Source organism: Rhinoraja longicauda, chromosome 11 (genome assembly GCF_053455715.1).
Source record: "Rhinoraja longicauda isolate Sanriku21f chromosome 11, sRhiLon1.1, whole genome shotgun sequence".
Lineage (NCBI taxonomy): Eukaryota > Metazoa > Chordata > Chondrichthyes > Rajiformes > Arhynchobatidae > Rhinoraja > Rhinoraja longicauda.
The window spans coordinates 10,794,265-10,819,788 of NC_135963.1; the positions used below are offsets into that span (position 1 = coordinate 10,794,265).

General features: G+C 47.2%; 1 protein-coding gene across 4 annotated transcripts in view; it reads right to left on the reverse strand.

Annotated features, from left to right (window-relative positions):
* The window catches only part of bcar3 (BCAR3 adaptor protein, NSP family member), a 167,498-nt gene that overhangs the window by 95,466 nt on the left and 46,508 nt on the right, over nucleotides 1-25,524 (reverse strand). Inside the window, exons 2-3 of one of the 4 annotated variants that reach the window (XM_078408255.1) lie at nucleotides 16,688-16,802; nucleotides 6,074-6,398 (exon numbers count right to left, since the gene is read on the reverse strand). In XM_078408255.1, the coding sequence (XP_078264381.1) occupies nucleotides 6,074-6,390 (317 nt within the window). In that variant the 5' untranslated portion in view covers nucleotides 6,391-6,398; nucleotides 16,688-16,802. Of the gene's footprint in view, nucleotides 1-6,073; nucleotides 6,399-9,163; nucleotides 9,185-9,327; nucleotides 9,461-16,687; nucleotides 16,803-25,524 lie in introns of those variants that run through there. The other 3 variants (XM_078408256.1, XM_078408254.1, XM_078408257.1) reach the window with 3 other exon arrangements.

Consider the following 25,524-nt stretch of genomic DNA (forward strand, 5'->3'; position numbering starts at 1 on the left):
GGAGTAGGCCATTCGGCCCTTCGAGCCTGCACCGCCATTCAATATGATCATGGCTGATCATTCAGCTCAGTAGCCTGTACCTGCCTTCTCTCCATACCCCCTGATCCCTTTAGCAAAAAGGGCCACATCTAACTCCCTCTTAAATATAGCCAATGAACTGGCCTCAACTACCTTCTGTGGCAGAGAATTCCACAGACTCACCACTCTCTGTGTGAAGAAATGTTTTCTCATCTCGGTCCTAAAAGACATCCCCCTTATCCTTAAGCTGTAACCCCTGGTTCTGGACTCCCCCAACATCGGGAACAATCTTCCCGCATCTAGCCTCTCCAACCCCCTAAGAATTTTATATGTTTCTATAAGATCCCCCCTCAGTCTTCTAAATTCCAGCGAGTACAAGCCTAGTCTATCCAGACCTGTACGTCTTTGGAGTGCGGGAGGAAACCGGAGCACCCGGGGAAAACCCAGGCGGTCACGGGGAGAAGGTACAATCTCCGCACAGATAGCACCCGTTGTCAGGATCTAACCCGGGTCTCTGGCGCTGTAAGGCAGCAACTCTACAGCTGCGCCACCGTGCAGCGCCAAATAGTTTGATCTGGCTGCAAGTCCATTAATCTAAAAACAAAATGCAGCACTTCAGAACAAGACTTTGAACAGCAGCTCCCATCTCTCCTCCCCCCTCAGGCACACTAATCTCGCTGTCACGGTGGTAGGTTATCTGGAGATGAGAAAAATCACTCCATTACTCACAGTAACATTCCTCCCCCCTGATCTCTAATCTAGGCAACGAGAAATCTCTCTCAGAACAGGGACGGTTTCACACAACCTACTGAAAGCACATTAAACAAAAGCAACAGCACCTATTTATAATTCACTTTTTAAGTATAATTTAATTTTCATAGTCCCGCATATCACATGAACAAGGAACGAATGCATTTTACATCTAGTTTGGGCTTTAGCTGTTAACTCACACATGTTCTGTGTTAATCTCAGTCCATTAGCCACCTCAATGGCATCCATGTTTGAGGTTGCCTAGTAACCTGTGCTCTGTAGGCATAAGGTTCATCTGTCAGGACCAATTCATAACATCATAAGTGAAAGGAGCAGAATTTGGCCATTCGGCCTATCAAGTCTACACCGCCATTCAATCATGGCTGATCTATCACTTCCTCCGAACCCCATTCTCCTGCCTTCTCCCCATAACCCTTGACACCAGTACTAATCAAGAATCTATCTATCTCTGCCTTAAAAATCTCCATTCACTTGGCCTCCACAGCCTTCAGTGGCAAAGAATTCCACAGATTCACCACCTTCTGACTAAAGAAATTCTACCTCGCCTCCTTCCAAAAAGAACGTCCTTTAATTCTGAGGCTATGACCTCTGGTCCTAGACTCTCCCACCACCAGTGGAAATATCCTCTTCACATCCACTCTATCCAAGCCTTTCACTATTCGGTAATTTTCAATGAGATCCCCCCTCATCCTTCTAAACTCCAGCGAGTACAGGCCCAGTGCCGTCAATCACTCACCATATTATAACCCACTCATTCCTGGGATTATTCTCACCCTGCACCTTCCCCTTTTCCTTTCCTTCCCCTCCCCTCCCCACCCTACCCCACCCCTCCCAACTTCCTGGTAATAAGAACTAGTAAATAAATAAAGTACGATGGCATCTGATTTCCGGATCCAGTATTGGGAAAGGTCGGACATTGAGCCAAGGTTGATACCTTATCTTCTACGAGGCAAGTTAACTGGGAAGAGCGAGACGGGGAGACAAAGGGCGAGGATGGCAGAGTGCAAGTTCAGAGTGAAAGGGAGTATAGAAAGGGTGGGAAGGTCACATTCAGTACTCCAAATGCGGCCCGACCAGCGCCTTATAGACAATAGACAATAGGTGCAGGAGGAGGCCATTCGGCCCTTCGAGCCAGCACCGCCATTCAATGTGATCATGGCTGATCATTCTCAATCAGTACCCCGTTCCTGCCTTCTCCCCATACCCCCTGACTCCGCTACCCTTAAGAGCTCTATCTAGCTCTCTCTTGAATGCATTCAGAGAATTGGCCTCCACTGCCTTCTGAGGCAGAGAATTCCACAGATTCACAACTCTGACTGAAAAAGTCTTTCCTCATCTCCGTTCTAAATGGCCTACCCCTTATTCTTTAAACTGTGGCCCCTTGTTCTGGACTCCCCCAACATTGGGAACATGTTTCCTGCCTCTAACGTGTCCAACCCCCTCAATAGAGCCTCAACATTACATCTCTATTCCTGCCTCTTTCATTCCCCACTCTGACCTCTCTGTAACTCAGGAACAAACAAACAAACAAACGAGAGTTTTAGTATATAGATAAGCTGGGCAAGTTTTTGTTTACACAGTGAGTGGCATGTATGTGCTTACATACTGGTAGAAGCAGATGTGATAGTGGCCTTGAAGATGCTTATAGATATGGGTATGCAGGGATTGGAGGGATAGGGACCATATGCAGGCAGGGGGGGATTAGCTTAATTTGACATCATGTTCAGCACAGACATCGTGGGTTGAAGAACCCGTTTCTTTTCCGTCTGTGAAGTGCCAGCTCCTGCCAAGTATACTAATTGGACTTATCACACTTATGTTTGCTCCTGACCTTTTCTTAGGACTCGCTTTGGAAACAAGATTTTCCAAGTAGATCATTGCGCAAAGAATGCTTTCAGGCCAACAATCAAACCTGCAAGAACCTGCCACAGGTAAAGATAAATGCAAGCACTCGTAAACAAACTGTTCCATCTTAATCATCTCAGCCAGATAACGCAGCAATTGACTTGCATTTCTCAGGGACTGCTTTAGAGGATTCAGTGTTCGCTATATGACAACCTCCATTCCTTCTCTCCCGAGATGCTGCCTGACCTGCTGAGTTACTACAGCATTTTGTGAAATAAATTCCTCCAGGACAAAGTAGCCAAAGGCAGTTTGGGCAATGGCTCTGCGAAGCACTTCCGAGATTCACAAGTTCACAAGTCATAGGAGCAGAATTAGGTCATTCGGCCCATCAAGTCCACTCCGCCATTCAATCATGGCTGATCTCTGCCGCCTAATCCCGTTTTCTTGCCTTCTCCCCATAACAACTTGACCACCCGTTCGAATCAAGAATTTGTCTTATCTCTGCTTTAAAAACATCCACTGACTTGGCCTCCACGGCCCTCTGTGGCAATGAGTTCCGCAGATTAACTACTGTCTGACTAAACAAGTTCCTCCTCACCTACTTTCCAAAAGAGCGCCCTTCAAATTCTGAGGCTATGACCTCTGGTCCTAAACTCTCCCACCCGTGGAAACATCCTTCCCACATCCACTCTATCTATGCCTTTCATTATTCTGGAAGATTCAATGAGGGTTCTCCCTCAACCTTCTAAACTCCATCGAGGAGAGGCCCAGTACTGTCAAAAGCTCATCATATGCGAACCCACTCATTCCTGGGATCATTCTTGTAAACCTCCTCTGGACCATCTCCAGAGCCATTACACACTTCCTCAGATATGGGGCCCAAATTTGCTCACAGTACTCCAAATGCGGCCTGACCAGCGCCTTATAGAGCCTCAACATCACATCTCTATTCCTGCCTCTTTCATTCCCCACTCTGACCTCTGTCACTGACCTCTTGCAATGCCACAATGAGCCCAAATGCATGCTTGAGGTACAGCACTTCATCTGCCACCTTGACCCATTGAGACACTCATGATTCAATACCGAAGTGTAAAAATTCCAACAACCTGCTCCCTCTGCATCAAAACTGGCCACTACCAGTCGGTCATCCATTTTTCTCCCCATATCAAGGAGCCTTTATTGCATAATCACAGTTACAAAGTACTGCGTAGCTCAAATGCTTGTGCGGTTTGCAAACATCAACCACCTAATTGCAACATTATCATCCGGATGCCCGAAGCACTTGAGAGGCAACAGCGACCAGCGTTCACAGAAGGCCAGACAGTTTCTTCCCAGCTGCTATCAGGCAACTGAACCATCCCACCACAACCAGAGAGCAGTGCTGAACTACCATCTGCCTCTTTAGACAATAGACAATAGGTCATTCGGCCCTTCGAGTCAGCACCACCATTCAATGTGATCATGGCTGATTATTCTCAATCGGTACCCCGTTCCTGCCTTCTCCCCATACCCCCTGACTCCGCTATCCTTAAGAGCTCTATCTAGCTCTCTCTTGAATGTATTCAGAGAATTGGCCTCCACTGCCTTCTGAGGCAGAGAATGCCACAGATTCACAACTCTCTGACTGAAAAAGTTTTTCCTCATCTCCGTTCTAAATGGCTTGCCCCTTATTCTTAAACTGTGGCCCCTGGTTCTGGACTCCCCCAACATTGGGAACATGTTTCCTGCCTCTAACGTGTCCAACCCCTTAATAATCTTATACGTTTCGATAAGATCCCCTCTCATCCTTCTAAATTCCAGTGTCTTTGGTGACCCTCGGACTATCCTTGATCGGACTTTGCTGGCATTACCTTGCACTAAACATTATTCCCTTATCAAGTATCAATACACGGCAAATGGCTCGACTGCAATCATATATTGTCTTTCTGCTGACTAGTTAGCACGCAACAAAAAGCTTTCCAATGTACCTCGGTACACGTGACAATAAACTAAAGCCTTAACTCCATGTGTTCCCTCTCCAGGGACAGGCGGGCATGGATATGGGCCCGGATGAGGGGCAGGCAGTGGACTCGGGCAGAACCCTCGACTGCCCGCAGCCTTGACCCGCGAACGGTGTCAGTCGCTCATGCGTGACTTTGGCAGATTTTCTTCCTAGTTGGACGTGTTGGACATTTCCCACGGCCCTGCATTCCACGACTATCTATATCCCCCCCCCCCCCGGGTCAGGCTTATCTCTAACAGCCACCATCAACCCATCAATCACCCCCTGGCAATCCTACCTCATCCTAAGAGAGGCACTCCCTTCAGCCTCTCCATCTTCTGCCTCCCTCGTGTGGAGAGTGTTAGCGTACCGGGTGGTTCATAAGCTCCAGTAACAGAATTAGGCCATTCGGCCCATCGAGTGAACTCTGCCATTCAATCATGGCGGATAGTGATAGAGCGTGGAAACAGGTCCTTCTGCCCAACTTGCCCACACCAGCCAACATATCCCAGCTACAGTCTGAAGAAGGGTCTCGATCCGAAACGTCACCCATTCCTTCTCTCCAGAGATGCTGCCTGACACGCCGAGTTACTCCAGCATTTTGTGTATCTCCCAGCTACACTAGTCCCACCTGCCCGCGTTTAGTCCACATCTCTCCAAATTTATCCTATCCATGTACCTGTCTATTTCTTAAACATTGGGATAGTCCCAGCCTCAACGACCTCCTCTGGCAGCTTGTTCCATACACCCACCACCCTTTGTGTGAAAAAGTTACCCCTCAGATTTCTATTAAATATTTTCTCCTTCACCTTAAACCCATGTCCTCTGGTCCTCAATTCACCTACTCTGGGCATGAAACTCTGTGCATCTACCCGATCTATTCCTCTAAAGATTCTATACACTTTAAGATTGCCCCTCGTCCTCCTGCGCTCCAAGGAGTAGAGTCCCAGCCCTCGCAACCACTCACTATAGCTCACACCCTCTAGCCAAGGCAACCTTCTCATTACTTATCTTTCCCCCCCTCAACCCTATAAACCTGCCTCTCCCCATAAACCCTGACACTCGTACTAATCACAAATCTGTAAATCTCCACCAGAGAAATACCCATTGACTTGGCCTCCATAGCCGTCGCTGGTCGGCGAGGACCTGGTGGGCTGAAGGACCCGTTTCCACGCTGTGACTCTAAAGGAAGGGCTAAAGAATAGGCCATGACAAACAAACATTACAACCAGGTTGACTTAGTCTGCATCGTCTTCAGTGCATTGACTTAACTAGTAATGTAACCAAAGATAGACCCAAAAAGCTGGAGTAACTCAGCGGGGCAGGCAACATCTCTGGATCGCATCTCTAACCAGAGATGCCGCCTGTCCTGCTGAGTTACTCCAGCATATTGCGTCTATCTTTGGTGTAAGCAAGCATCTGCCGTTCCTTCCCACACATAGTAACTTGACCAGTTACCCGTAGTGGAGTTCCTTGGCATCTAGTGACGGATGCTCCTCGATCACATCGCAGGACCAAGATGCGTTACGCAGTCGAGGTGGCAGGGACAAGGGCTGAAGATCCATGGGGCCGTAGGTGCCAGCCGGTGGGAGAGAGGGTTTCCTGCTGTTCTTTCTTGGGAGCGTGCCGTGGATGGAGACACCCTGGAGATAACCAGAGTGCTGGCCGGAGAGGAGGCCTCCCTTGTCCAGCGCCTCCATCGAGGAAGCCAGGGAGCACTTGCGGTCACTGTGGGGCTTGCGAGGTAAACTGGCGTACTTTCCTGCAGCCATCATCCTCAGCTCTGCAATAGGAAAGACAAACAGAAACCATTAGCACACCCGGCTAACCACGAGCACCCAAGGTTAATCGCTGCACAGAAAGCTGCCTTTAAGACATCATGGTAATTCAAATCCATTCGCTTTTTTAATTTTGGAGATACAGCATGGAATAAACTCCTTCGAACCACCAAGTCCACGCCAACCAGCAATCACCCCTAGACTAGATCTATCCTGCACACCAAGGACAATTTACAGAAGCCAATTAACCTACAAACCTGCCCGTGCGGTCTGAAGAAGGGTCCCGACACGAAACCTCACCTATTCTTATTCTCTAGAGATGCTGCCTGACCCGCTGAGTTACTCCAGCATTTTGTGTCTATCACTGTCGTGCATTTATTTGCTTTCAGGCAGGGTAGGTGGATTTGAACACTCCACAAAAGAACCTGAAAGTGTTAAAAATGTCAAGTCAAAACTCAAAACAGGTTTAAGAGGAATGTAATAAAAAAGGAACTGCAGATGCTGGTTTACACTAAAGATAAGACACAAAATGCTGGAGTGACTCAGTGGGTCAGGGCAACATCTCAGGAGAAAATGGACAGGCGATGAATTGGGTCGGGACCCTTCTGATCTATTCAGTTTTAACTGGGATGGATTGGAAACCTTTATGTGATTTCTATTAGTGTCATAGGAAGGTTAAAATCATAGAGTCTGTCATACAGAGACAGGCATTTTGGCCCATTAGACCCCTGCTGACGATCCATCCTTAAGAATAAGGGGTAGGCCATTTAGAATTTAAGAATAAGGGGTAGGCCATTTAGAACGGAGATGAGGAAAAACGTTTTCACTCAGAGTTGTGAATCTGTGGAATTCTCTGCCTCAGAAAGTAGTGGAGGCCAATTCTCTGTCTGCTTTCAAGAGAGAGCTAGATAGAGCTCTTAAAGATAGTGGAGTCAATAGACAATAGACAATAGACAATAGGTGCAGGAGTAGGCCATTCAGCCCTTCGAGCCAGCACCACCATTCAATGCGATCATGGCTGATCACTCTCAATCAGTACCCCGTTCCTGCCTTCTCCCCATACCCCCTCACTCCGCTATCCTTAAGAGCTCTATCCAGTTCTCTCTTGAAAGCATCCAACGAACTGGCCTCCACTGCCTTCTGAGGCAGAGAATTCCACACCTTCACCACTCTCTGACTGAAAAAGTTCTTCCTCATCTCCGTTCTAAATGGCCTACCCCTTATTCTTAAATCAGGGAACAAGGGAAGAAGGCAGGAACGGGGCAATGATTGTAGATGATCAGCCATGATCACATTGAATGGCAGTGCTGGTTCGAAGGGCCGAATGGCCTCCCCCTGCACCTATTGTCTATTGTCCTTCCTAAAGGTACGTCCTTTTCTTCTGAGGCTTTGCCCTCTGGTCCCAGACTCCCCCACTAGTGGAAATGCTGTTCTGGTGCAGATTTGTATTGTCACAGTCAGAGGGGATGGTCCAGACTTTCAAACAACCCAAAAGCAAATCTGGGATAAACTACATTGAAACAGGCAGACAAATTGCCACCATTTTATGAGCTCAAGTCAAACATCAGACTCCAGGGCACTTCAACCCACACAAAGAACCGTTACAAAAAAAGCAATTCATTCAGAGGGGAACAACGTTTTCTATAGAGCCGCGCTGCAACTTTTATGCCTCTAAACGGGATGAAAATGTTTCCCAACCTCTGGCTTCACCAATACATCATATATCTAAAGCCAACTCCTTCTGCAAAGTTTTTCTCCTTCAATCCAAACTGTGTTTATATATATATATATATATATATATATATATCTTTTTTTTTTTTAATTTAAATTTATTTTTATATTTTTAAAGTATCTTGCAAAAGATCCACAAAGAATCAAACCTGTCCACCTACCAACTGAAACCATAAAGTGCAGCCCAAGACCAAGAGGTAGATGTAAGAAAATAACTGCAGATGCTGGTACAAATCGAAGGTACTTATTTCGCAACATGCTGGAGTAACTCAGCAGGTCAGGCAGCATCTCAGGAGAGAAGGGATGGGTAACGTTTCGGGTCGAGACCCTTCTTCAGACTCCAGGAGCAAGAGAACACATTCAAAGAACACCCATTTTTAGTTCAGAAGCCCGCTGATAAAGCGTGGCCCTCCCCAGGAGTGAGTGAGTGAACTAGATTCCCAGCAGTATTGGCAAGCGGAATGTTAGTTACTCTCCACAATGAATCTGTACCTGCGCTAAAAATCGCAAGTATTTTGCACTGACAAAGTGTGTAAGCTGTTTAAACACTCGACAATCATTTAGCCAGCAACTGGTCACAAGAGCTCCGACAAGGGGGCATTAAGATGCAACATAGCCTTCACCAGGATAAAGGACACAGCCAACAATTATCACCCTGGGATATCTCGCGTCAAAGTCACTAACAATCACTTTTATCTTTCAGCAAACATTAAATGTCAGCGGCATTGACCCCCGGGGCAAGACTGGATGAAGAAACACTGAAACATTCTCACATAAACCAGTAGTTACAACTAGAGAGAGAGAGAGAGAGAGAGACACACACACAGAGACACACGCACACAGACACACAGAGACACACGCACACAGAGACACACACACACACACACAGAGACACACACACACACACACAGAGACACACACACACAGAGTCACACACAGCTGCAGATACTGGCCATAATAACTAGTTGCAAGGACACGCACATCTCAACAAAAAAAAACCCCATTCAAAGCAAAAACCTTTGTAATTCAAAGGAGCAACCTTTAAACGCGTTCATCTCTCAACAGCTCGCAGTCCCTCTGCAATGTGGCTTCTTTCACTGAACTATCTCAAGAAGAAGCAGATGGGCAAAAGCACAGGAGGGCCCAGCCAGGGTTAACAGGGGCTTTCAACGGCAGCTAACTTGAGAATCAGTCTGCACTTACCTTCAATAAATGGTGAGAATTTCGTTGTAATAAAATGCAACTGCACACACTGAGCCCAGTGTGTCTCACACAAGCGAGCTGTGTGCTAACAGCGTGCCCAGCCTCCGGCTCCCTGCCAGATCACACATCAAAGCACTGAAGAATTATTTATGAAGTCTTGCTTCTTTTTCTCTGCAAGTGTGCACCCTTCCCACCCTGCCCTCGCACATACCCGCTCTCTCCTCCCTCTCTCCGACCCAGTTCCAAAACGCTGCTCCCTCCACTGTTGTCAGTTTGGCAGCTCTGTCCTGATACACAATCTACCGCTTCCTAGCCACACCCTGGTGTGGGCACTGAGGAATCCAGTCAGCACTGTACATCTGACTAGCAATCACTATCAAGCCATTAGCATGTCATTGAATTTACACAAACAACACTGGTCCATTTCACGAGCAATTGGGTCCCCTGCCTGTTTTAATGAACCAATAAACCTGTTGCCCAGTGACACCTGCTGACAGAAGGCTCCACAAATCCAATGGAATTTAGACTTTTTGTCTTTTTTGGTACTATTATTGCTTGCTTGTTTTATGTGTGTGTGCGCGTGAGTATGTATGTGCGTAGATACATATATAACATTATATATATAGACAATAGACAATAGGTGCAGGAGTAGGCCATTCAGCCCTTCGAGCCAGCACCACCATTCGATGCGATCATGGCTGATCACTCTCAATCAGTACCCCGTTCCTGCCTTCTCCCCATATCCCCTCACTCCGCTATCCTTAAGAGCTCTATCCAGCTCTCTCTTGAAAGCATCCAACGAACTGGCCTCCACTGCCTTCTGAGGCAGAGAATTCCACACCTTCACCACTCTCTGACTGAAAAAGTTCTTCCTCATCTCCGTTCTAAATGGTCTACCCCTTATTCTTAAACTGTGGCCCCTTGTTCTGGACTCCCCCAACATTGGGAACATGTTTCCTGCATCTAATGTGTCCAATCCCCTAATTATCTTATACGTTTCAATAAGATCCCCCCTCATATATATGTCTGAAGAAGGGTGTCGACCCGAAACGTCGCCCATTCCTTCTCTCCTGAGATGCTGCCTGACCTGCTGAGTTACTCCAGCATTTTGTGCATAAATACCTTCGATTTGAACCAGCATCTGCAGTTATTTTCTTACACATATATATATATATATATCTATATATGAAGATAGACACAAAAAGCTGGAGTATCTCAGTGGGACAGGCAGCATCTCTGGAGAATAGGAATAGGTGACGTTTCAGGTTGAGACCTTTCTTCAGACTGAGAGTCAGGGGAGAGGGAAACGAGAGATATGAAAAAATTGATTTATGGAACAATTGGATGAAAGGTATGCAAAAGAACAAAGAAAAGCCAGCAACAATGAACAGTGTGTGTTTAATTATATATACACTGACGTTTTTTCATTTATTATATGTATACGGGATGTTTTTTTAAACCAATATGTAGAAGAACAGACTAGAGGACAGGCCATCCTAGACTGGGTATTGTGTAATGAGGAAGGATTAGTTAGCGATCTTGTTGTGCAAGGCCCCTTGGGCAACAGTGACCATAATGTGGTGGAATTCGGCATTAGGATGGAGAGTGACACATTTAATGCAGAGACTAGGGTCCTGAACTTAAAGAAAGGAGACTTTGAAGGTATGAGATGGGAATTGGCGAGGATTGACTGGCAAATTATGCTTAAAAGGGTTGACGGTGAAGATGCAATGGCAAAGATTTAAAGGCCGCATGGATGAACTCCAAAAATTGTTCATCCCTGTCTGGGGAAAAAATAAAATGGGAACCGTGGTTAACGAGGGAAATCAAGGATAGTGTTAAATCCAAGGAAGAGGCATAGAAATTGGCCAGAGGAAACAGCAAACTGGAGGACTGGGAGAAATTTAGAACTCAAGAGAGGAGGACAAAGAGGGGGAAAAAAGAGTATGAAAGTTTGCGGGGAATATAACAACTGACTCTAAAAGTTTCTTTAGATATGTAAAAAGGCAAAGATTAGTGAAGGCAAATGTAGGTCCCTTACAGTCAGAGACAGGTGAATTTATAATGGGAAAACAAGGAAATGACAGAACAGTTAAACGAGTACTTTGGTTCTGTCTTCACTAAGGAAGACACAAACAATCTCCCAGAAATACTAGGGGACCGAGGATCTAGTGGGAGGGAGGAACTGAAGGGAATCCACATTAGTCAGGAAATGGTGTTAGTTAAACTGTTGAGACTGAATGTAGATAAATCCCCAGGGCCAGATGGTCTGCATCCCAGAATACTCAAGGAGGTGGTCCTAGAAATCGTGGATGCATTGGGGATCATTTTCCAATGTTCTCTTGACTCTGGATCAGTTCCTGAGGCCAATGTGACCCCACCTTTTTTAAGAAAGGAGGGAGAGAGAAAACAGGGAATTACAGACCAGTTAGCCATACATCGGTAGTGGGAACGATGCTTGAGTCAATTGTTAAAGATGTTATAGCAGCGCATTTGGAAAGCAGTGACAGAATCGGTCAAAGTCAGCATGGATTTATGAAGGGGAAATCATGCTTGACTCATTTTCTGGAATTTTTTGAGGATGTAACAAGTAGAATGGATAAGAGAGAGCCAGTGGATGTGGTGTATCTGGACTGTCAAAAAGCCTTTGACAAGGTCCCACACGTGATTAGTGTGCAAAATTAGAGCACATGGTATTGGGTGGTAGGGTATAGATTTGGATAGAGAACTGGTTGGCAGACAGGAAGCAAAGAGTAGGAATTAACTGGTCCTTTTCAGAATGACAGGTAGTGACTAGTGGGGTGCCGCAAGGCTCGGTGCTGGGACCCCAGTTATTTACAATGTATATTAACGATTTAGATGAGGGAATTAAATGTGACATCTCCAAGTTTGCAGATGACACAAAGCTGGGTGGCAGTGTGAGCTGCGATGAGGCTGCAGGGTGACTTGGATAGGTTGGGCGAGTGAGCAGATGCAGGGCAGATGCAGTATAATGTGGATAAATGTGAGGTTATCCACTTTGGTGGCAAGAACAGGAAGGCAGATTATTATCTGAATGGTGTCAGATTAGGAAAAGGGGAGGTGCAACGAGACCTGGGTTTGCTTGTACATCAGTCACTGAAAGTAAACATGCAGGTACAGCAGGCAGTGAAGAAAGCTAATGGGATGTTGGCCTTCATTGCGAGAGGATTTGAGTTTAGGAACAATGAGGTCCTACTGCCATTGTACAGGGCCCTGGGGAGACCTCACCTGGAGTATTGTGTGCAATTTTGGTCTCCTAATTTGAGGAAGGACATTATTGCTATTGAGGGAGTGTAGCGTAGGTTCACCAGGTTAATTCCCGGGATGGTGGGACTGACATATGATGAAAGAATGGGTCGACTGGGCTTGTATTCACTGGTATTTAGAAGGATGAGAGGGGGTCTTATAGAAACATATAAAATTCTTAAAGAATAGGACAGGGTAGAGGGAGGAAAAATGTTCCCGATGTTCGGGGAGTCCAGAACCGGGGGTCACAGTTTCAGAATAAGGGGTAGGCCATTTAGGACTGAGATGAGGAAAAACTTCTTCACCCAGAGAGTTGTGAATCTGTGGAATTCTCTGCCACAGAAGGAAGTGGAGGCCAATTCACTGGATGTTTTCAAGCGAGAATTAGAATTAGCTCTTCAGGCTAAAGGATTCAAGGGATATGGGGAAAAAGCAGGAACGGGGTAGTGATTTTAGATGATCAGCCATGATCATATTGGCGGTGCTGGCTCGAAGGGCCGAATGGCCTACTCCTACACCTGTTTTTCTATGTCTCTTTGTTTCTATGCAAGGACCGACACTCTGTTTACATGTTGTACACAATGATATCAAATCTGCCACGTTGAAACAGGGCTCATCATGATCATCAGACATTTCTATTTCCCAACTTCGTAAGACTGCAGGATGCAATTATCAGTCTATAAGGCACTCCCTGGTGAACCCCTGGTCACACTTAATAAACCAGAATTTTAATTCATGCCCTAATAGGAATCTGTCGTGGAGGCTTGTGGAACAGGAACGCGTTGAAGTTGTTGGTACTGGGGAGGCAATCAACAATCAATTTTTGACTTGGGTATTTTGATCCATTTCCCCGGCATGACGCAAGAGGCTGTGTAAGGGTCTGGTTACCACTTTGGGACGGCCCAGTGGCACAGCGGTAGAGTTGCTGCCTTACAGCACCAGAGCCCACGTTCGATCCTGACTACGGGTGCTACCTGTACGGAGTTTGTATGTTCTCCTGGTGACTGCATGGATTTCCCCCTGATGCTCCGGTTTCCTCCCACACTCAAAAGACATACAAGTTAGTAGGTTAATGGGCTTCTGTAAAATTGTAGATTGTCGCTAGTGTGTAGGATAGTGCTAGTGTACGGGGTGATCACTGGTGGGCGCAGACTCGGTGGGCCGAAGGGCCTGTTTCCAAGCCGTATCTCTAAAGTAAAGTAAAGACCACAGGTGACCTACCTCCACAGAACCCATTCACCTCTACCCCATTGCGGACATTGGACTTTGGGTCTCAGGAACTGATGTGCTACAATGCTGAGAACTCTGAAGAAGGGTCCCAATTTGAAACGTCACCCATCCTTTTTTTCCAGAGATGCTGCCTGACCCTCCGACTGTGACATTTATATATAACGACTTGGAAGTAATTATAGATGGGTTGGTTGGTTAGTTTGTAGACGACTTCAAAATTGGCAGAGTTTCGGACAGTGAGAAAGGCTATCAAAGAACAGAGGGGGATATTGACCAGCTACCGAAAGGGCGGTAAAATGGCAAATGAAAAATAATCCAAGCAAGTGTGAGGTGTTGCAGTTTGGAACGTCGAATGTAAGTGGAAAGTATACAGTGAATGGCTAGACCCTTGACAGCATTGAGGTACAGAAGATCTTGGGGGATCCAAGTCCATAGCTCCCTGAAAGTAGCAACACAAGTAGATTGAGTGGTGAAGAAGGCTTGCCTTCATCAATCAGGGTGTCGAGGAAAAGAGTCAGGAAATCATGTTGCAGCTTTATAAGACTTTGGTTAGGCTATATTTAGAATTCTGTATGCAGTTCCGGAAAGAATGGGAGTCTTCGGAGGCAAAAGAGGTTACTCAGAATGGTGGAGGAAGGAACTGCAGATGCTGGTCTAAACCAAAGATTGACACAGAAAGTTGGAGTAACTCAGTGGGACAGGCAGCATCTCTGGAGAGAAGGAACAGGTGACGTTTCAGGTTGAGACCTTTCTTCAGACTGAGAGTCAGGGGAGAGTGAAATGAGAGATATGAAAATTTTGATTTACGGGACAATTGGATGAAAGGTATGCAAAAGAACAAAACAAAGCCAGCAACAATGAACAGTGTGTGTGTATAATTATATATACACTGACGTTTTTTCATTTATTATATGTATACGGGATGTTTTTTTAAACCAATATGTAGAAGGACAGACGAAGAGGACAGGCCATCCTAGACTGGGTATTGTGCAATGAGGAAGGATTAGTTAGCGATCTTGTTGTGCAAGGCCCCTTGGGCAACAGTGACCATAATATGGTGGAATTCGGCATTAGGATGGAGAGTGACGCATTTAATGCAGAAACTAGGGTCCTGAACTTAAAGAAAGGAGACTTTGAAGGTATGAGATGGGAATTGGCGAGGATAGACTGGCAAATTATGCTTAAAAGGGTTGACGGTGGAGATGCAATGGGAAAGATTTAAAGACCGCATGGATGAACTCCAAAAATTGTTCATCCCTGAAGAGTATGAAAGTTTGCGGGGAATATAAAAACTGACTCTAAAAGTTTATTTCGATATGTAAAAAGGCAAAGATTAGTGAAGGACAAATGTAGGTCCCTTACAGTCAGAGACAGGTGAATTTATAAAGCGAAACAAGGAAATGGCAGAATAGTTAAACAAGTACTTTGGTTCTGTCTTCACTAAGGAAAACACAAACAATCTCCCAGAAATACTAGGGGACTGAGGATCTAGTGGGAGGGAGGAACTGAAGGGAATCCACATTAGTCAGGAAATGGTGTTAGGTAAATTGTTGAGACTGAAGGCAGATAAATCCCCAGGGCCTGATGGTCTTTTTTTCTCAGAGTGGAAATGTCAAAGGCTTTAAGATGAGAGAAGCAAAATTTAAAGGAGATGAGCAGGGCAAGTTTATTTTGTGTAGACAGTTAGGGGTGCCTGGAACTGCCAGCAGTGGTGTGGTGGCAGATACAACCAATCAATTTAAGAGGCTTTTAGAGAGGCACTTGGATATGTGGGCAATGGAGAGATGTGGATCATGTGCAGGCAGAGAAGTTTATTTTTAGAGGGCAGCACGGTGGCACAGCGGGAGAGCTGCTGCCTCACAGCGCCAGAGACTCGGGTTCGATCCTGACTACAGGGGCTGTCTGTTATCTGTGTGGGTCTTCAGCGGGAACTCCCAGTACAGGTTCGTAGGTTAATTGGCTTTGTATAGTTGTAAATTGTCCCTAGTGTGTAGGTTAGTGTCAGAGCGCGGGGATTGCTGGTCGGTGCGGACTCGGAGCGACGAAGGGCATGTTTCCATGCTGCATCTCTAAACTAAACTTAAAAAAACAATTTAACCTGGCCTAATGTTTGGCATGAACATTGTTCCTTTGCTGAACTGTTCTATGAGGTAGGATAACGTCAGCAGCAACGTTGCGCTGAGAATAAATCAACATTGTCCTGGCCCAAAGATATCCTATAGACAAATCTAAAACCTGCACAATGTAGTAAAACGGAACTGCAGATGCTGGATTTCTACCATAAAGCGCTAGAGTAACTCAGCGGGAAACATATAAGATAATTAGGGGATTGGACACATTAGAGGCAGGAAACATGTTCCCAATGTTGGGGGAGTCCAGAACAAGGGGCCACAGTTTAAGAATAAGGGGTAGGCCATTTAGAACGGAGATGAGGAAGAACTTTTTCAGTCAGAGAGTGGTGAAGGTGTGGAATTCTCTGCCTCAGAGGGCAGTGGAGGCCAGTTCGTTGGATGCTTTCAAGAGAGAGCTGGATAGAGCTCTTAAGGATAGCGGAGTGAGGGGGTATGGGGAGAAGGCAGGAACGGGGTACTGATTGAGAGTGATCAGCCATGATCGCATTGAATGGCGGTGCTGGCTCGAAGGGCTGAATGGCCTACTCCTGCACCTATTGTCTATTGTCTATTGTCTATTGTCTATTGTGGGTCAGGCAGCATCTCTGGAGAAAATAAATAGGTGACGTTTCGGGTCGGGACCCTTCTTTAGACTTCAACCTAAAGTCTGCACCATTAGCTTGTAAACAGATATGTCTCTCTGAGCACACGAGTACAGCATAATGGAAGAGTTTGATCTTGTGCTGGAATACCTTTCCGTCTCTCCCTCTCCTGAAGTAGGAAAATGCTGGATACGATGTGAATCCTGTGGGTCTGGTTCTGAATTCCCAGCTGCCTGAGGTCAGCCTCTGTCACATGCAGCAAATCCTGGGGAGAAAACGAACGAGCAGTGACCTTAAATGGCTACAGATAATTAGTTTGTCAATACTGTAGATTATTCTTGGTAGACACAAAATGCTGGAGTAACTCAGCGGGACAGGCAGTGTCCCTGGACAGAAGGAATGTGTGACGTTTCGGGTTGAGACCCTTCTTGGTATCGGACTGGGACTTGCTGTACTTGCCTCAGAAGTGAGACTGGTAACATATTGTAATCAGTGCACTGTGCAGAACAGTTTAGTTTATTGTCACGTGCACCGAGGTACAGTGAAAAGCTGTTGTTGCGTGCTAACCAGCCAGTGTAAAGGTACAATCGAGTCATTTACAGCATATAGATACATGAGAAGGGAGTAATGTTTAGGCAAAACCAGCAAAGTCCGATCAAAGATAGTCCGAGGGTCACCAATGAGGTAGATAGTAGTTCAGCACTGCTCTCTGGTTGCAATGGGATGATTCAACTGCCTGACAACAGCTGGGAAGAAACTGACTAGAAACAGATTATTACGAATCGAGTATGTACATCAGACCGTGATCTAAATTCTGTGAGTAACCAATTGTAATTGGTATACTGTACATATTTCATATTTTATTATTTTCATATTTCAGATACAGCGCGGAAACAGGCCTTTTCGGCCCACCAAGTCCGCGCCGCCCAGCGATCCCCGCACATTAACACTATCCTACACACACTAGGGACAATTTTTACATTTACCCAGTCAATTAACCTACATACCTGTACGTCTTTGGAGTGTGGGATGAAACCGAAGATCTCGGAGAAAACCCACGCAGGTCACGGGGAGAACGTACAAACTCCTTACAGTACAGCACCCGTAGTCAGGATCGAACCTGAGTCTCCGGCGCTGCATTCGCTGTAAAGCAGCAACTCTACCGTTGCGCCACCGTGCCGCCATATCAGTCTTTGACCAAGAGGATATAGAACATAGAACAGTATAGCACAGGAACAGGCCCTTCGGCCCACAATGTCTGTACCGAACCTGACGTCAGATAAACGTATCTAATTTGCTTAAATACTTAGAATAAAGATTATACTGGACCATGATCAACAAACAACATTATCAGATGCTGTAAACCAGTTTCTGCAGTTCCCTGGGTTTTTTTCCATTTTACTCTCTTTTGTGGTGTCTGATATGCTAATATTTCAATGTATTCACTCTGATGCCATGCAGATAATTCTATAAAGAATGTATATGTCCGATTAAAGATAGTTCGAAGGTCTCCAATGAGGCAGATGGGAGGTCAGGTCTGCTCTCCAGTTGATGAGAGGACGGTTCAGTTGTCGGATAACAGCAGGGAAGAAACTGTCCCTGAATTTGGAGCGAGTTGGTTTAACAAAGATCACAGAGAAAATGTTAGAGACTATTATTAAAAACACTGTTCGGTGAATTTTTGTCATTTTGTTGGTGCCAGAAACCTGGCGACTCTTGTGTACGGCCGGTCTATAGACAATAGACAATAGGTGCAGGAGGAGGCCATTCGGCCCTTCGAGCCAGCACCGCCATTCAATGTGATCATGGCTGATCATTCTCAATCAGTACCCCGTTCCTGCCTACTCCCCATACCCCCTGACTCCGCTATCCTTAAGAGCTCTATCCAGCTCTCTCTTGAATGCATTCAGAGAATTGGCCTCCACTGCCTTCTGAGGCAGAGAATTCCACAGATTCACAACTCTCTGACTGAAAAAGTTTTTCCTCATCTCAGTTCTAAATGGCCTACCCCTTATTCTTAAACTCTGGCCCCTTGTTCTGGACTCCCCCAACATTGGGAACATGTTTCCTGCCTCTAACGTGTCCAACCCCCTAATAATCTTATACGTTTCGATTCTGATCTCCTCTCATCCTTCTAAATTCCAGTGAGGTCTGTTGTATGATTTCTCCGGGTTGTATGCAAAACAAAGCATTTCACTGTACCTCGGTACATGTAACAATAAAGTTTAGTTTAGAGATACAGCATGGAAACAGGCCCTTCGGCCCACCGGGTCCGTGCCGACCAGCGATCACCACACATTAACACCATCCTACACTCACTAGGGACAGGTTTTTTAATTTACCAAGCCAATTAACCTACATGCCTGTACGTCTTTGGAGTGCGGGAGGAAACCGAAGATCTCGGAGAAAGCCCACGCAGGTCACGGGGAGAACGTACAAACTCCGTACAGACGGCGCCCGCAGTCGGGATCGACAGCACCCGGGTCTCAGGCGCTGCAATCCCTGTAAGGCAGCAACTCTACCGCTGCGCCACCGTGACCAAAGTGAGCATGAAGGAACTGCAGATGCTGGTTTACACCAAATAACGTATCGTTGAATCATTGTACAGCAGAGTATTTCAAGACAATCTGTGACAGGAAAACCATGTTTGAACAGTTTTTTTTTGAGGTATTAAAATGGTTGCGGTTAAAGGGGAATTGGTACATGTGCCATGCTTGGATGTCCAGATGGCGTTTTGATGAGGTGCCACATAAACGGATATTGTGGAAAATATGTTCGTGGTGCATGAGATAACATGTTGGCACAGAGACGAGACTGGCGGCCTAACAGGAAACCCAGCGTAGGCATGAATACATCTTTTTTTTTTAACTGATTGGCATAATGTAATGTGTGGGCTCAGTGCTGGAGTCTCAACTTTTTAAAAGTTCATATAAACGACTTGGATGAAGGCATGTGTAGGAAGGAACTGCAGATGCTGGTTTACACTAAAGATAGACACAAAATGCTGGGGTAACTCAGCGGGTCAGGCAGCATCTCTGGAGAGAAGGAATGGGTGACGTTTCGGGTCGAGACCCTTCTTCGGTCTTGACCCGCAACATTACCCATCCCTTGTCTCCAGAGATGCTGCCTGACCCGCTGAGTTACTCCGGCTTTTTGTGTCTATGTTTGGATGAAGGCACGCTTGCTGAATTTGCTGATGAACATAAAAGGTGACAGAGTAACTTGTAAAAAGGACGTCAAGTATCAGTCGCCCATTGTAGCTTCTTAAAGTGAGTGGCAAAGATTGGGAAAATGGATGGGATATGAGGAAATGTGAATGTCTGCATTCAAAGCGAAACTAAAATGGCAAATAGTCGGAGAATGAGGTGGCCAAATATGCACAAGAATCCGGGTGACTAAGTGCATTATTTGTGAAAACGTGATTTGACTGATTAATTCATTGATACAGCATGGAAACAGACCCAAGTCCACACTGACAATCAATCACACCAGCTCCATGTTATCCCACTTTCGCATCCACTCTCTGCACACGAGGGGCAAATTACAGAGGCTAATTAGCCTACAGACGCAAATGTCAACTGAGGCCGAAGCACCCAGAGGAAACCCACTTGGTCACAGGGACAACACAAAAGCTTTTCACTGTACCTCGGTACACATGACAATAAACTAAACATGTTAAACTCCACACAGACAGCACCCGAGGTCAGGATCAGGAGAAAACCTGTGCACCCGGAGGAAATCCACACGGACACAGGGAGCACGTGGAACTCCACACGGACAGCACCCGAGATCAGGATCCAACCCGGGTCTCTGCCGCTGTGAGGCAGCAGCTCTACCAGCGGCGCCACCGTGCCGCACATGTGCCTATGCAGGTAGAGCAAGCAATGGGAACACAAGAGAATGCAAATACTGGAATCTCGAGCTAAAGGAACTCAGCAGGTCAGGCAGCATCTGAGGAGGGAATGGAGAGGTGATGTTTCGGGTCGGGACCAACTGCAAAATAACAATCCGACCAGGCTCACCCAGTTCCTCCATCTGCTTGTTCTTTGCTCAAGATTCCAGCATCCACTGGACTCCATAAGGGAGCGAGAGGCGGTTTGTTCCAAATGAACAATTCCTGACGACAGACACAGAAAGCTGGAGTAACCCAGCGGGTCAGGCAGCACTTTTGGAGAAAAATTACATTTCGGGTCGAGACTCTTGCGTCTGAAGAAGGGTCTTGACCAGAAACGTCACCTGTCCCTTTGTCTCCAGAGATGCTGCCTGACCCGTTGAGTTACTCTGGCATTTTGCGTCCATCTTCGGTGTAAAGCAGCATCTGCAGTTCCCCCCTACACAATTCCTGTGGACTCTTAACTGGGTGGATCTGGAGAGGATCTTTCCTTTTAAAGAGAATCTAGAGCTCTATCAAACTCGGCACAAAGTGCCGGTCTGACTCAGCGGGCCAGGCAGCATCTCTGGAAACATGGTTAGGCGACGTTTAGGATCGAGACCCTTCTTCAGACTGGTTGTAGTCAGGAGGAGAATGCTGCAAGAGAGGTGGGGCGAGTGAATAATGAAATAAAGTGTTGCCCACTTCATATAGAAAATGGGTGATCGTTTTTTTTGCCCTCAAAAGGGTGTGGGTTTTTAGAAACCCCAGAGTCTGAAAGGAGAGTCGTAGCAGAGTCAACGGCATGGAACAGGCCCTTTGGCTCAACTTGCCCACACCGACCAACATGTCCCATCTACAGTAGTCCCACCTGCCTGCGTTTGGCCCATAGCCCTCCAACCCTGTTCTATCCATGTACCTGTCCAATTGTTTCTTAAATGTTGGGATAGTCCCTGCCTCAACTACCTCATCTGGCAGCTCGTTCCATACACCCACCACCCTTTGTGTGAAAAAGTTAGTCCTCAGATTCCTATTAAATCTTTCCCCCTTCGAGTGATTCCAAGGCAGGGGTGGGCAGGCGGATGTGGAAGGTTATCACGGGAGGAATGCAGAGTTGAATTTACATCAGCCCAGTCATGATCTGATGGAATGGGGTAGCAGGCTCGAGGGGCCGAGTGGCCTTCTCTTACTCCATATGTTCGTGTGTTTGCAACATTAAACTGATGGCCACATCTTCCCAGAGAGTCAATCGCCTCGATGTCTTTCCACAGTTGATAAATCGGTCTAAGAAAGCACATTTGCTGGGTTTTTTTTTCTCAAATCAAAAGGCACATCGAGTTACAGGGTCTAAATGAACTACTTAAGCCTTCCTTTGAATGAAGCAGCATTTTATTGTTTTAGTTTTTTTGTTTAGTTTAGAGATACAGCGCGGAAACAGATACGGGCGGCACGGTAGCGCAGCGGTAGAGTTGCTGCCTTGCAGCGAATGCAGCGCCGGAGACTCAGGTTCGATCCTCACTACGGGTGCTGTACTGTACGGAGTTTGTACGTTCTCCCCGTGACCTGCGTGAGTTTTCTCCGAGATCTTCGGTTTCCTCCCACACTCCGAAGACGTGCAGGTTTGCAGGTTAATTGGCTGGGCAAATGTTAAAAAAAATTGTCCCTAGTGGGTGTTGGGTAGTGGTGCGGGGATCGCTGGGCGGTGCGGACCCGGTGGGCCGAAGGGCCTGTTTCTGCGCTGTATCTCTAAAAAAAAGGAAAAAAACAACAACAAAAATCAGGCCCTTCGCCCCACGCCGACCAGCGACCCCTGCGCACTAACACTATCCTACACACACACACACACGAGGGACAATATGCAACTATACCAAGCCAATGAACCTATAAACCTGCACGTCTTTGATTTTTCAGAACTGAAATGCACCCGCCCACACAACATGTGGAAAACACACGCCCACTGTCGGACGTTTCCTGACGCCAGCTTGCGGTTTGTGAGCTGCTTGTGGGAGATGACTTAGCTTCATTACCGATTTACTGCATCACTGCAAATTTACAGTTCGAGGCAATCGCCTTCTCATGGCCATGGGCGGGTGGGGGTGGCAATTGCCCTCTCAAGCCCATGGGTGAGTGGGGGTGGCAATCACCTTTTCATGCCCGTGGGTGGGGAGGGTGGCAATTGCCTTCTCATGCCCATGGGTGGGTGGTAGGCGTGGCAATCATCTTCTAATGCCCATGGGTGGTAGGGGTGGCAATCGCCTTCTCATGCCCATTGGTGGTAGGGGTGGCAATCGCCTTCTCATGCCCATGGGTGGTAGGGGTGGCAATCACCTTCTAATGCCCATGGGTGGTAGGGGTGGCAGAATCCATGCACTCCTTGTTCTTTTTCCCCCAAAATAAGTTCACATGTTCTAGGAGCAGAATTAGGCCATTCGGCCCATCGAGTTACCCCGCCGATCTATCTTTCCCTCTCATCCCCATTCTCCTGCCTTCTCTCCATAACCCCCGACACCTGTATTAATCAAGAACCTTTCCGTCTACACTTTAAAAATATCCATTGACTTGGCCTCCACAGTATCCATTGACTAATTCCACAGATTCACCACCCTTTGACTATAGTAATTCCTTCTTAACTCCTTCCTAAAAGTACATCCATTTATTCAGAGGCTATGGCCTCTGGTTCCAGATTCTCTCCCACTAGTGGAAACATCATCTCCACATCAACTCAATCCAGACCTTTCACTATCCGGTAAGTTTCAATGAGGTCCCCTCTCATCCTTCTAAACTCCAGCAAGTACAGGCCCAGCGTCTTCAAACGCGCATCATATGTTCACCCAATCATTCCTGGGATGAATCTGCCTGTAATAAACTTTATTCAGAATAATATGAAAATTATATACTTGGCGGCACAGTGGCACAGCAGTAGAGTTGCTGCCTTGCAGCACCAGAGACCCGGGTTCGATCCTGACTACGGGTGCTGTCTGTCTGGAGTTTGTACGTTCTCCCCGTGACCGCGTGGGTTTTCTCTGGGAGCTCCGGTTTCCTACCGCACTTCAAAGACGCACAGATTTTTTAGGCTGATCGCTTGGTAAAATTGTAAATTGTCCCTAGTGTGTAGGATAGTGTCCGTGTGCGAGGATCGCTGGTCGCCGCGGACTCGGTGGGCCAAAGGGCCTGTTTCCACGCTGTATCTCCGACCTACAATATACAAAACAAAAACAGTGCAAAAACTCTTGCAGCATTCTCAGTGGCTATAGATCCATTCATTAGCGTTAATGTTTGGCAGTGTTCACAGAGCTATCATTAAACCAGGCACCCTTACCACACAGTGTGTAGGGAAGGAACTGCAGATGCTAGTTTAAACCAAAGATAGACGCAAAAGGTTGGAGTAACTCAGCGGGTCAGACAGCATCTCAGGAGAGAAGGAATGGGTGATTACCGGGACTTAGAACAAGAGGGAGAATCATTGCACCTGTCCCTGTGAAGCACAGAGGGACATGTGTGGTCTGAAGAAGGGTCTCGACCTCGAATGATTCTCCCTCTTGTTCTAAGTCCCGGGACCTCTTTATTTACCTTCGCAAACAGCCCCTGAACAAAGGCAGCTGAATGCCTTTAATCATTGTAACTATCACCAGTGTAAATTGTTTCAGGATTCAGGATTGGCCATCCTGGTAGCTCTTTGTCTCCCTTATCTTGTTGTAAAATGTTATGACTATCCAAACGGCCCCCTCTTGTGTGATGTGTGTTTGGTGGTGGTGGGGGGAAGTGGAGTTGTCTCTCGCTCCCAGCTCCAGTGGTGTTGGCAACAGGTGTTCCTGTGTGTGAAGGGCCCGCAGCTGGTGAAGTGGGCGCATTGAGACTCCGACACGACCACTTGATGAACGGATGTGTAGACAGGGGGGCCAGGCTGAGTGACCCCCCCCGTGACCCCCGCCCCCCCCCCCCATCCGCTGCGGGCCCATGTCCAGACGTCAATACCCCGCAGGAGCGGACCCGTCCGTTTCCCGCCCTGCCGTTTCCCAGCGGGCACATCCCTGCCTCCATCTCTCCCACCGACCGACCCGTCCCTGGAGCGCCGGGATGAGGGACTGGTCAAAGATGTGCCAGGCAGGGCCGATGGGGAAATCAGTGGCCGGTTCGAGCCCAGGGCCCCAGAACATTGAACACACTTCCACCCCGGCACCACGTCTCCCACTGGGGTAGCTTACAACCCCCCAACGGTACGAACGTCGAACGCTCCCGTTTTAGGTGTCAATGCAACCCATTACCCCCCTCCCCCTCACCTTATAACACCCCCTTCTCTCCTACCCCCCTTCTCTCCTACCCCCCTCCACTCTCCCTTTTTCTCTGACCCCCCCTCCCCTCTCCTCCTTCCCTCCCTCCTTTTGTCCCACCCCTCACCTCTCCCTTTTCTCGTTCCCCCTTCTTTCCTATCCCCACTACCTCTCCCCCTCTATTCCTACTGCCCTTTCCCCCCACCTACCCCCTTCCCTCCCTTTTCTCCCAACCCCCTCCCCTTTTCTCCCAACCCCCTCCCCTCTCCCCTTTTCTCCTAACCCCCCCTCCCATTTTCTCCTACCCCCTTCTCTACTCCCCCAATCCTTCCCCACCCATTGAGTGCACTGAATCTGCCACCTCAATTTCCACTTGGGAAATTGCTTACAACACAAAAGGTATGAATGTTGTGTTCCCCAATGTTGAGTAAAGGCGGCACGGTGGCACAGAGGTAGAGTTGCTGCCTTACAGCGAATGCAGCGCCGTCGACTCAGGTTCGATCCCGACTACGGGCGCCGTCTGTACGGAGTTTGTACGTTCCCCCGTGACCTGCGTGGGTTTTCTCCGAGATCTTCGGTTTCCTCCCACACTCCAAAGACGTACAGGTTTGTAGGTTAATTGGCTGGGCAAATGTAAAAATTGTCCCTAGTGGGTGTAGGATAGTGTTAGTGTGCGGGGATCGCTGGGCGGCACGGACCCGGTGGGCCGAAGGGCCTGTTTCTGCGCTGTATCTCTAAATCTAAATCTAAAAATCTAAAACCCCCCTCATCCCCCTTCCCCCATATAACACCCCTTTTCTCTGCCCCCCCCCACTCCATTTTCTCCCCCACCCACTCCTCTTACC